At 48.3% G+C, this 12,983-nt stretch overlaps 1 protein-coding gene across 2 annotated transcripts in view; it reads left to right on the top strand.

Annotated features, from left to right (window-relative positions):
• polq (polymerase (DNA directed), theta) overlaps positions 1 to 12,983 on the top strand; it is a 140,193-nt gene that overhangs the window by 51,476 nt on the left and 75,734 nt on the right. For both annotated transcript variants that reach the window (XM_070893556.1, XM_070893555.1), the window contains one exon: positions 12,042 to 12,184. In XM_070893556.1, coding sequence (XP_070749657.1) covers positions 12,042 to 12,184 — 143 coding nt within the window. The remainder of the gene's footprint in view (positions 1 to 12,041; positions 12,185 to 12,983) is intronic.

Genomic DNA, 12,983 nt, shown 5'->3' with positions numbered 1-12,983 from the left:
CCCCCAGTCTCGTCTCTCTCTCTCCCCCAGTCTCGTCTCTCTCTCTCCCCCAGTCTCGTCTCTCTCTCTCCCCCAGTCTCGTCTCTCTCTCTCCCCCAGTCTCGTCTCTCTCTCTCCCCCAGTCTCGTCTCTCTCTCTCCCCCAGTCTCGTCTCTCTCTCTCCCCCAGTCTCGTCTCTCTCTCTCCCCCAGTCTCGTCTCTCTCTCTCCCCCAGTCTCGTCTCTCTCTCTCCCCCAGTCTCGTCTCTCTCTCTCCCCCAGTCTCGTCTCTCTCTCTCCCCCAGTCTCGTCTCTCTCTCTCCCCCAGTCTCGTCTCTCTCTCTCCCCCAGTCTCGTCTCTCTCTCTCCCCCAGTCTCGTCTCTCTCTCTCCCCCAGTCTCGTCTCTCTCTCTCCCCCAGTCTCGTCTCTCTCTCTCCCCCAGTCTCGTCTCTCTCTCTCCCCCAGTCTCGTCTCTCTCTCTCCCCCAGTCTCGTCTCTCTCTCTCCCCCAGTCTCGTCTCTCTCTCTCCCCCAGTCTCGTCTCTCTCTCTCCCCCAGTCTCGTCTCTCTCTCTCCCCCAGTCTCGTCTCTCTCTCTCCCCCAGTCTCGTCTCTCTCTCTCCCCCAGTCTCGTCTCTCTCTCTCCCCCAGTCTCGTCTCTCTCTCTCCCCCAGTCTCGTCTCTCTCTCTCCCCCAGTCTCGTCTCTCTCTCTCCCCCAGTCTCGTCTCTCTCTCTCCCCCAGTCTCGTCTCTCTCTCTCCCCCAGTCTCGTCTCTCTCTCTCCCCCAGTCTCGTCTCTCTCTCTCCCCCAGTCTCGTCTCTCTCTCTCCCCCAGTCTCGTCTCTCTCTCTCCCCCAGTCTCGTCTCTCTCTCTCCCCCAGTCTCGTCTCTCTCTCTCCCCCAGTCTCGTCTCTCTCTCTCCCCCAGTCTCGTCTCTCTCTCTCCCCCAGTCTCGTCTCTCTCTCTCCCCCAGTCTCGTCTCTCTCTCTCCCCCAGTCTCGTCTCTCTCTCTCCCCCAGTCTCGTCTCTCTCTCTCCCCCAGTCTCGTCTCTCTCTCTCCCCCAGTCTCGTCTCTCTCTCTCCCCCAGTCTCGTCTCTCTCTCTCCCCCAGTCTCGTCTCTCTCTCTCCCCCAGTCTCGTCTCTCTCTCTCCCCCAGTCTCGTCTCTCTCTCTCCCCCAGTCTCGTCTCTCTCTCTCCCCCAGTCTCGTCTCTCTCTCTCCCCCAGTCTCGTCTCTCTCTCTCCCCCAGTCTCGTCTCTCTCTCTCCCCCAGTCTCGTCTCTCTCTCTCCCCCAGTCTCGTCTCTCTCTCTCCCCCAGTCTCGTCTCTCTCTCTCCCCCAGTCTCGTCTCTCTCTCTCCCCCAGTCTCGTCTCTCTCTCTCCCCCAGTCTCGTCTCTCTCTCTCCCCCAGTCTCGTCTCTCTCTCTCCCCCAGTCTCGTCTCTCTCTCTCCCCCAGTCTCGTCTCTCTCTCTCCCCCAGTCTCGTCTCTCTCTCTCCCCCAGTCTCGTCTCTCTCTCTCCCCCAGTCTCGTCTCTCTCTCTCCCCCAGTCTCGTCTCTCTCTCTCCCCCAGTCTCGTCTCTCTCTCTCCCCCAGTCTCGTCTCTCTCTCTCCCCCAGTCTCGTCTCTCTCTCTCCCCCAGTCTCGTCTCTCTCTCTCCCCCAGTCTCGTCTCTCTCTCTCCCCCAGTCTCGTCTCTCTCTCTTTCTCTCTCTTTCTCTCACTCTCTCTCTCTCTTTCTCTCTCTCCACCACTCTCTCTCTCTTTCTCTCTCTCCACCACTCTCTCTCTCTCTTTCTCTCTCTCCACCACTCTCTCTCTCTCTCTTTCTCTCTCTCCACCACTCTCTCTCTCTCTCTTTCTCTCTCTCCACCACTCGCTCTCTTTCTCTCTCTCCACCACTTTCTCTCTCTTTCTCTCTCTCCCCCAGTCTCTCTCTCTCTTTCTCTCTCTCCACCACTCTCTCTCTCTCTCTTTCTCTCTCTCCACCACTCTCTCTCTCTCTTTCTCTCTCTCCACCACTCGCTCTCTTTCTCTCTCTCCACCACTTTCTCTCTCTTTCTCTCTCTCCCCCAGTCTCTCTCTCTCTCTCTCTCCTCCCCATTCTCTTCCCCCCCACTCTCTCTCTCTCTGTCTCTCTCTCTCTCTCTCTCTCTCCCCCAGTCTCGCTCTCTTTCTCTCCCCCTCCCTCTCTCTCTCCTCCCCAGTCTCTCTAACTCTCTCACTCTCTCTCCCTCCCCCATTCCTCTGTCTCTCTCTCTCTCTCTCTCTCTCTCTCTCCCTCCCCCACTCTCTCTCTCTCTCTCTCCCTCCCCCACTCCCCTCTCTCTCTCTCCCTCCCCCACTCCCCTCTCTCTCTCTCCCTCCCCCACTCCCCTCTCTCTCTCTCTCTCTCCCTCCCCCACTCCCCCCTCTCTCTCTCTCTCTCTCCCTCCCCCACTCCCCTCTCTCTCTCCCTCCCCCACTCCCCTCTCTCGCTCTCGCTCTCTTCCCCCAGTCTCTCGCTCTCGCTCTCTTCCCCCAGTCTCTCGCTCTCGCTCTCTACCCCCAGTCTCTCGCTCTCGCTCTCTACCCCCAGTCTCTCGCTCTCGCTCTCTTCCCCCAGTCTCTCGCTCTCGCTCTCTTCCCCCAGTCTCTCGCTCTCGCTCTCTTCCCCCAGTCTCTCGCTCTCTTCCCCCAGTCGCTCTCTTCCCCCAGTCTCTCGCTCTCGCTCTCTTCCCCCAGTCTCTCGCTCTCGCTCTCTTCCCCCAGTCTCTCGCTCTCGCTCTCTTCCCCCAGTCTCTCGCTACCCCCAGTCTCTCGCTCTCGCTCTCTTCCCCCAGTCTCTCGCTACCCCCAGTCTCTCGCTCTCGCTCTCTTCCCCCAGTCTCTCGCTCTCGCTCTCTTCCCCCAGTCTCTCGCTCTCGCTCTCTTCCCCCAGTCTCTCGCTCTCGCTCTCTTCCCCCAGTCTCTCGCTCTCGCTCTCTTCCCCCAGTCTCTCGCTCTCGCTCTCTTCCCCCAGTCTCTCGCTCTCGCTCTCTTCCCCCAGTCTCTCGCTCTCGCTCTCTTCCCCCAGTCTCTCGCTCTCGCTCTCTTCCCCCAGTCTCTCGCTCTCGCTCTCTTCCCCCAGTCTCTCGCTCTCTTCCCCCAGTCTCTCGCTCTCGCTCTCTTCCCCCAGTCTCTCGCTCTCGCTCTCTTCCCCCAGTCTCTCGCTCTCGCTCTCTTCCCCCAGTCTCTCGCTCTCGCTCTCTTCCCCCAGTCTCTCGCTCTCGCTCTCTTCCCCCAGTCTCTCGCTCTCGCTCTCTTCCCCCAGTCTCTCGCTCTCGCTCTCTTCCCCCAGTCTCTCGCTCTCGCTCTCTTCCCCCAGTCTCTCGCTCTCGCTCTCTTCCCCCAGTCTCTCGCTCTCGCTCTCTTCCCCCAGTCTCTCGCTCTCGCTCTCTTTCCCCCAGTCTCTCGCTCCCGCTCTCTTTCCCCCAGTCTCTCGCTCCCGCTCTCTTTCCCCCAGTCTCTCGCTCCCGCTCTCTTTCCCCCAGTCTCTCGCTCTCGCTCTCTTTCCCCCCCCCCCCCACCCCCCCAGTTTCTCTCTCTTCCACCCGCCTGCCCCCACTCTCGGCCCTCTTGGCCGTGTGGAATGAGAGTGCGGTGACACTTGACCGACGCATGCGCAGAAAAAAAACAGAACAAATAGTTACTCCCATGATGTACTGGTTTGGAGTGCGTGTGGTGGGACTGATCTTTCCATTATTTTGTGAGAACATGGCCATTCAGAGGTCTTCAGATTGACAGTTAAAATGATCCTTGGGATTATCAGTCCAGTGTAGCAGTGATTTCACAAAGTAAGACTGTCCCATTAGTCTATATTATGAGCTGCTGGATTGTACTGGCCTATGAGGAACAGGATTGAGTATTCCAACAACTAATTTCCAATTAGATTCTTTACAGCTATCTTGAGGGAAGAGACTTCATAGAATGATAGAATAATTACAACATGGAAGATGGCCATTTGGCCCGTCGAGTCTGTGACGACACTCAGCCAGTTTCACTCTCTTCCCCTTTCCCCATAGCCCAGCGATTTTTTTTTTTTTCCTTCAGATATTTATCTAAGTCCCTTTTGACAGATAAAATTGAATCTGCCTCCACCACCCTTTCAGGCAATGCATTCCAGATCTTAACCACTCGCTGTGTAAAAATGTTTTTCTTGTGTCGTCTTTGACTCTTTTGCCAATCACCTTAAATCTATGCCCTCTGCAAATGGGAACAGTTAACATAAGAACATAAGAAATAGGAGCAGGAGTAGGCCATTTGACCCCTCAAGCCTGCTCCGCCATTTAATAAGATCATGGCTGATCTGACCTTGGGTTCAGCTCCACTTCCCTGCCCGCTCCCCATAACCCTTCACTCCCTTATCTTTTAAAAATCTGCCTCTGTCTCCACCTTAAATATATTCAGTGTCCCAGCCTCAACAACTCTGTGGGGCAGAAAATTCCACAGATTTATGACCCTCTGAGAGAAAAAATTCCTCCTCATCTCGGTTCTAAATGGGTGACCCATTATTCTTAAACTATGCCCCTAGTTCTAGATTTCCCATGAGTGGAAACATCCTCCCTGCATCTACCTTGTCAAGCCCCCTCAGTATCTTGTATGTTTCAATAAAATCATCTCTCATTCTTCTAAACTCCAATGAGTATAGGCCTAACCTGCTCAACCTTTCTTCATAAGACAACCCCTTCATCTCGGGAATCAACCTCGTGAACCTTCTCTGAACTGCCTCCAATGCAAGTATATCCCTCCTTAAATAAGGAGACCGAAACTGTATGCAGTGCTCTAGGTGTGGTCTCTCCATAGAAACATAGAAAATAGGTGCAGGAGTAGGCCATTTGGCCCTTCTAGCCTGCACTGCCATTCAATGAGTTCATGGCTGAACATGCAACTTCAGTACCCCATTCCTGCTTTCTCGCCATACCCCTTGATCCCCCTAGTAGCAAGGACTTCATCTAACTCCCTTTTGAATATATTTAGTGAATTGGCCTCAACTACTTTCTGTGGTAGAGAATTCCACAGGTTCACCACTCTCTGGGTGAAGAAGTTTCTCCTCATCTCGGTCCTAAATGGCTTACCCCTTATCCTTAGACTGTGACCCCTGGTTCTGGACTTCTCCAACATTGGGAACATTCTTCCTGCATCTAACCTGTCTAAACCCGTCAGAATTTTAAACGTTTCTATGAGGTCCCCTCTCATTCTTCTGAACTCCAGTGAATACAAGCCCAGTTGATCCAGTCTTTCTTGATAGGTCAGTCCCACAATCCCAGGAATCAGTCTGAGGAATCAGTCTGGTGAATCTTCGCTGCACTCCCTCAATAACAAGAAAGTCCTTCCTCAAGTTAGGAGACCAAAACTGTACACAATACTCCAGGTGTGGCCTCACCAAGGTCCTGTACAACTGTAGCAACACCTCCCTGCCCCTGTACTCAAATCCCCTCGCTATGAAGGCCAACATGCCATTTGCTTTCTTAACTGCCTGCTGTACCTGCATGCCAACCTTCAATGACTGATGTACCATGACACCCAGGTCTCGTTGCATCTTCCCTTTTCCTAATCTGTCACCATTCAGATAATAGTCTGTCTCTCTGTTTTTACCACCAAAGTGGATAACCTCATATTTATCCACATTATACTTCATCTGCCATGCATTTGCCCACTCACCTAACCTATCCAAGTCACTCTGCAGCCTCATAGCATCCTCCTCGCAGCTCACACTGCCACCCAACTTAGTGTCATCCGCAAATTTGGAGATACTACATTTAATCCTTTCGTCTAAATCATTAATGTACAATGTAAACAGCTGGGGCCCCAGCACAGAACCTTGCGGTACCCCACTAGTCACTGCCTGCCATTCTGAAAAGTGCCCATTTACTCCTACTTTTTGCTTCCTGTCTGACAACCAGTTCTCAATCCACGTCAGCACACTACCCCCAATCCCATGTGCTTTAACTTTGCACATTAATCTCTTGTGTGGGACCTTGTCAAAAGCCTTCTGAAAGTCCAAATATACCACATCAACTGGTTCTCCCTTGTCCACTTTACTGGAAACATCCTCAAAAAAATTCCAGAAGATTTGTCAAGCATGATTTCACTTTCACAAATCCATGCTGACTTGGACCTATCATGTCACTTTTTTCCAAATGCACTGCTATGACATCCTTAATAATTGATTCCATCATTTTACCCACTACTGAGGTCAGGCTGACCGGTCTATAATTCTCTGTTTTCTCTCTCCCTCCTTTTTTAAAAAGTGGGGTTACATTGGCTACCCTCCACTCCATAGGAACTGATCCAGAGTCAATGGAATGTTGGAAAATGACTGTCAATGCATCCGCTATTTCCAAGGCCACCTCCTTAAGTACTCTGGGATGCAGTCCACCAGGCCCTGGGGATTTATCGGCCTTCAATCCCATCAATTTCCCCAACACAATTTCGTGACTAATAAGGATTTCCCTCAGTTCCTCCTCCTTACTAGACCCTCTGACCCTTTTTATATCCGGAAGGTTGTTTGTGTCCTCCTTAGTGAATACCGAACCAAAGTACTTGTTCAATTGGTCTGCCATTTCTTTGTTCCCCGTTATGACTTCCCCTGATTCTGACTGCAGGGGACCTACGTTTGTCTTTACTAAGCTTTTTCTCTTTACATATCTATAGAAACTTTTGCAATCCGCCTTAATGTTCCCTGAAAGCTTCTTCTCGTACTCCATTTTCCCTGCCCTAATCAAACCCTTTGTCCTCCTCTGCTGAGTTCTAAATTTCTCCCAGTCCCCGGGTTCGCTGCTATTTCTGGCCAATTTGTATGCCACTTCCTTGGCTTTAATACTATCCCTGATTTCCCTTGATAGCCACGGTTGAGCCACCTTCCCTTTTTTATTTTTACGCCAGACAGGAATGTACAATTGTTGTAGTTCATCCATGCGGTCTCTAAATGTCTGCCATTGCCCATCCACAGTCAACCCCTTAAGTATCATTTGCCAATCTATCCTAGGCAATTCACGCCTCATACCTTCAAAGTTAGCCTTCTTTAAGTTCTGGACCATGGTCTCTGAATTAACTGTTTCATTCTCCATCCTAATGCAGAATTCCACCATATTATGGTCACTCTTCCCCAAGGGGCCTCGCACAATGAGATTGCTGATTAATCCTCTCTCATTACGCAACAGCCAGTCTAAGATGGCCTCCCCCCCTTGTTGGTTCCTCGACATATTGGTCTAGAAAACCATCCCTTATGCACTCCAGGAAATCCTCCTCCACCGTATTGCTTCCAGTTTGATTAGCCCAATCTATGTGCATATTAAAGTCACCCATTATAACTTCTGCACCTTTATTGCATGCACCCCTAATTTCCTGTTTGATGCCCTCCCCAACATCACTACTACTGTTTGGAGGTCTGTACACAACTCCCATTAACGTTTTTTGCCCTTTGGTGTTCTGCAGCTCTACCCATATAGATTCCACATCATCCAAGCTAATGTCTTTCCTAACTATTGCATTAATCTCCTCTTTAACCAGCAATGCTACTCCACCTCCTTTTTCTTTATTCTATCCTTCCTGAATGTTGAATACCCCTGGATGTTGAGTTCCCAGCCCTGATCATCTTGGAGCCACGTCTCCGTAATCCCAATCACATCATATTTGTTAACATCTATTTGCACAGTTAATTCATCCACCTTATTGCGGATACTCCTTGCATTAAGACACAAAGCCTTCAGGCTTGTTTTTTTAACACCCTTTGTCCTTTTAGAATTTTGCTGTACAATGACCCTTTTTGTTCTTTGCCTTGGGTTTCTCTGCCTTCCACTTTTCCTCATCTCCTTTCTGTCTTTTGCTTCTGCCTCCTTTTTGTTTCCCTCTGTCTCCCTGCATTGGTTCCCATCCCCCTGCCATATTAATTTAACTCCTCCCCAACAGCACTTGCAAACACTCCCCCTAGGACATTGGTTCCGGTCCTGCCCAGGTGCAGACCGTCCAGTTTGTACTGGTCCCACCTCCCCCAGAACCGGTTCCAATGCCCCATAAAAGTCAGCACCTCCGATAGTGCAGTGCTCAGCACTGCACTAGAGTGTCAGCCTAGATTTGTCATGCTTAAGTCCCTGGAGTGGGATTTGAACCCTGTACAGTTGTAGCAGGACTTCTCTGCTTTTATACTCTATCCCCCTTGCAATAAACGCCAACATTCCATTTGCCTTCCCGATTACTTGCTGTACCTGCATACTCACTTTTTGTGTAAACCAGATCCCCCTCTCCTGCAGAATTTTGTAATCTCTCTCCATTTAAATAATACTTGTTTTTTTATTTTTCCTGCCAAAGTAGATAACCTCACACTTTCCCACATTATACTCCACTATCTACTCTGTCCAAACTGCTCATGATTTTGAACACCTCTATCAAATCTTCTCTCAATCTTCTCTGCTCCAAAGAGAACAACCCTAGCTTCTCCAGTTTATCAACATAACTGAAGTCCCACATTTCTGGAACCAATCTCGTAAATCTTTTCTGCACCTTCTCCAAGGCCTTCACATCCTTCTTAAAGTGTGGTGCCGAGAATTGGACACAATTGGGTCCGAACCAGTGTTTTATACAGGTTCATCATAATTTCCACACTTTTGCACTCTATGGCCCCAAGTTTCCACATGATTTGCTCCTGATTTTTAGGAGCAACTGGTGTAGAACGGAGTATCTTAGAAATCGGAATTCTCCACATTTAGTTTTCTGCAGTTCTAGTCAGGTAGAACAGTTTCACTTTGGAACAGAATTTTTTTTTCAAAAGGGGGCGTGTCCAGCCACTGACACCTGATTTGAAAGTTTCCACAGTGAAAACGTACTCCAAACTAACTTAGAATGGAGCAAATGAAGATTTTTGTAGGCCTGAAAAAACCTTGTCTACACTTTAAAAAATCAGGCGCAGGTTACAAATTAGGCGTAGGGAATGAGGTGGAGGGGGGAGGGGAAGGGAGGTCATTAAATTCTACAATCAATCCTTAGTTATACTTATACAAATATTATACAAATTAATCCAACCTGAATAAAAATTTATAAGCAAAGAAAAGATTAAATAAACCATGTTCCTACCTGTGTGAAAGTGCTTCAGGCAGGCCTTTCAGGCAGCGGTGTGGCGTCGGTGTCTCGACGGCAGCGGCAGGCAGCAAGCAGCCTTCGAGCTGAGCTGCAGTGCTTGAGGCAGGCCTTCATTCCCCGCGAAAATGCAGCACCCGGATGGACTTGAGGCCATTCGGCCATGGGATTGCAGCGGCGTCAGTGGCTGGCCGGGAGCCGAAGAATGAACACAGGACACACACAGCTCATTAAGGTTCTTGAGGCCATTCGGCCACGCTTTAGGGGCGGCGTCAGTGGCTGTCCGGCAGCCAAAGATACAGCAGCAGCCTTCGAGCTGTGAGGGGGACTGAGGCCATTTGGACAGGGAGATGCAGCCACATGGACAGTTTTATATTTAAATTTGCAGAATGGGTGCTGCATTGTCAACACCACGTATTATGCAATGGTTTGATCTGTTGCAAAGTTGTATTGGCACTCTTTTTTCTCCAAACACACAGTCCTTAATTTGCAGGCACCGGTTCTGCAAGTTTAGCAGTGAAAAGCTGAACTCACTGATTTCAGCAGGTGATTTATTCAGCAGTGCTGCTAAAAGCACTCCCTCACACACAGAAATATCAAGAAAATTAAAATACAAGCCTTTGCAGGGGTCCAAGAAACAAATCTTCACTTTTTCTGCAGCACTTTTAAAAATGGCCGAGTGCCAATGTTTACTTCAGACTGCGCGTGCGCGAACGCTCCAACGCGCACGCGCAGGGTTGCCGGCACCAAGAAGCCTCATTTCAATTGTACCCGCCCCCTCCTACTTACAAAATCGGCGCGAGTGGTAGGCTCCGCCCCCTATGCGCCGCGCCAAGCAGACATTGAGCTCCAAGGAGCTCGAGAATACCGCACTTTTTTTCCGGCGCCGTTTTCGACACGAAAAACAGGCGCCCAGCTCTGAGGTGCGCCTTTTTCGCCGCGTGTGGAAACTTGGGGTCTATACCTCTATTTATGAAGCCCAGGATCCGGTAAGCCTTTTACTGCTTTCTCAACCTGCCCTGCCACCTTCAATGATTTATGCACACATACCCACTGGTCTTTCTGTTTATGCACCCCCTTTAGGATTGTACAATTTAGTTTATATGTCCTCTCCTCATTCTACCAAAATGCATCACTTCACATTTTTCTGTATTAAACTTCATTTGCCACGTGTTTGCCCATTTCACCAGCCTGTCTATGTCTTTCTGAAGTCTGTCTCGTCATCACTGTTCACTATACTTTCAAGTTTTGTATCATTTGCAAATTTTGAAATTGTGCCCTGTACACCCACATCCAAGTCATTAATATATATCAAGAGAAGCAGTGGTCCTTGTACCAACCTCTGGGGAACACCACTGTATACCTTCCTCCAGTCCGAAAAACAACCATTCACCACTATTCTCTGTTTCCTGTCACTTACCCAATTTCATACCCAGCCTGCCACTCCCGTTTATTCCATGGGTTTCAATTTTGCTGGCAAGCCCATTAAGTGGTACTTTGTCGAATGCCTTTTGGAAACCATATACACTGTCAACCGCATCACACTCATCAACCCTCTCTGTTACCTCATCAAAAAACTCGAATCAAGTTGGTTAAACACGATTTGTCTTTAACAAATCCTTGCTGGCTTTCCTTAATTAATCTACCACTATCCAAGTGACTGTTAACTTTGTCCCTGATTACTGTTTCTAAAAGCTTCCCCGCTACTGAGGTTAAACTGACTTGCCTGTAGTTGCTGGGTTTATCTTTGCACCCTTTTTTGAACAGTAGTGTAACATTTGCAATTCTCCAGTCCTCTGGCACATCACCCGTATCTGTGGAAGATTGGAATATTATGGCCAGTACTTCTGCGATTTCTGCCCTCAATTTCCTCAGCATCCTTGGATGCATCCCATCTGCTCCTGGTGATTTTGCTGCTTTAAATACAGCCAGATTTTCTTATACCCCTTTACCAATTTGTATCTTATCAAGTGTCTCTACTACCTCCTCCTTCTATGTCTATGGCAGCATCCTCTTCCTTGGTGAAGACTGCTGCAAAGTACTCATTTATTACCTCAGCCATTCCCTCTGCCTCCATGCATAGGTCTCCTTTTTGGTCCCTAATTGGCCCCACCCCTCCTCTTACTACCATTTTACTGTTTATATGTCTATAGAATACTTTTTGGATTGCCTTTTATGTTGGCTGCCATTCTATTCGCGTACCCTCTCTTTGCCCCACTTTTTCACTTCTCTGACCTTTCTATATATAGCCTGATTCTAAGATGTATTTGCAACCTGACATCTGCCATACATGCTCTTTTTCTGCTTCATTATATTCTCCATCTGTTTCGTCATCCAGTGAGCCCTGACTTTAGTTGCCCTGCCTTTCCCCCTCGTGGGAATGTACCTCGATTGTACCCGGACTATTTTTTCTTTAAAGGCAGCCCATAGTTCCACTACAGTTTTGCCTGCCAATTTTTGATTCCAGTTTACCCGGGCCAGATCCGTTCTCATCCTCCTAGACACTGTTCTACTCATGTGTATCACTGCCTCTAGTGATGAAAGTTCACATCTCATTTGACACTAGTTCTATAGATTCAAATGAAATCCAACTATTCTGCCAGATAAGATGTGAATGAAGTAACAGCAAATGCATTTAAGTTGAAATATAATACACCAGAATTAATGGCACTCAAGAGATACTGAAGTCACTTGGAATTGATTCCATGAAAAGTTTTGTACAAATGTATTCCAGATGTTCTACACTATATCACATGTAGGACCTACAAGGTACGCTTCTTATCCAGAAAACCCTGCACCCACTTGAATTATCCTTAATTTGTGACAGTGTATATTTGAAATTACAATGAACAAAGTTCATCTGACTTCACTTCTTTGATTTTAATTATTTTTTAGAAGAGTAACTAGGGGAGGAGGAGAACATAGTTAAGTAATAGATATTTAAAACGTTCATCATTTAACCTTGTTCCAGGTGAAAGTATACTAGTGTGTAAGAATGCAGAGCGAGCAAAAGGAGTGAGCCTGTTACAGGGCTCTCTCAAACCTGTGCACAGCTGCCTTGTGAAGAAGGAGGGAGAGGGTGTCACCACCAGCATGATCCGAGCTATCCTTGAGGTAAGATGAAAAAACAACAGGACCCATTTCAAATTGGAGGAATCTAATCTATGTGCTTACAGCTCTTGGCTAAAAAGTTTTAGTTCATTATGCCCAGTGTCAGAAAGTTTATTTTCCCCTCCCATTGTTGGCAAATTGCTGTTGATATAGAATAAGTCGAGTGTGATATTCATGAAATCATAAGTTAGGTTTCGAACAGGTACAAGTCTGCAAGCTGTAATCCAGACCCTGCCATTGTTGTTTTACATACAATAGTATTGCATAAACTACAAAATGCGACCTGAATACATTTCTGATGCCACGGAGTCCTAGTTTAGCAATTAAATATTATATACGTATTGAAGTGTTCCTGAAAACCTCAGACACAATCAACCAATTTGCAGATCTTCGTATCACAGCCCATCTAATCATCATAACATCAGAAATAGGAGCAGGAGTAGGCCATTTGGCCACTCGAGCATGCTCCGCCATTCAATAGGATCATGACTGATCTGATCTTGGCCTCAACTCCACATCCCTGCTGGCTCCCCATAACCCTTCACTCCCTTATCATTCAAAAATCTGTCTATCTCTACCTTAAATATATTCAATGACCCAGCCACCACAGCTGTCTGGGGCAGAGAATTCCATAGATTTACAACCTTCTGAGAATAGAAATTCCTCCTCATTTCTGTTTTAAATGGGCGACCTCTTATTCTGAAACTATGCACCCTAGTTCTTGATTCCCCCATGAGGGGAAACATTCTCTCTGCATGTACCTTGTCAAGCCCCCTCAGAGTCAATAAGATCACTTCTCATT

The sequence above is a fragment of the Pristiophorus japonicus genome, chromosome 11 (assembly GCF_044704955.1).
Source record: "Pristiophorus japonicus isolate sPriJap1 chromosome 11, sPriJap1.hap1, whole genome shotgun sequence".
NCBI lineage: Eukaryota > Metazoa > Chordata > Chondrichthyes > Pristiophoridae > Pristiophorus > Pristiophorus japonicus.
This window is presented reverse-complemented; position numbering and strand designations above follow the sequence as displayed.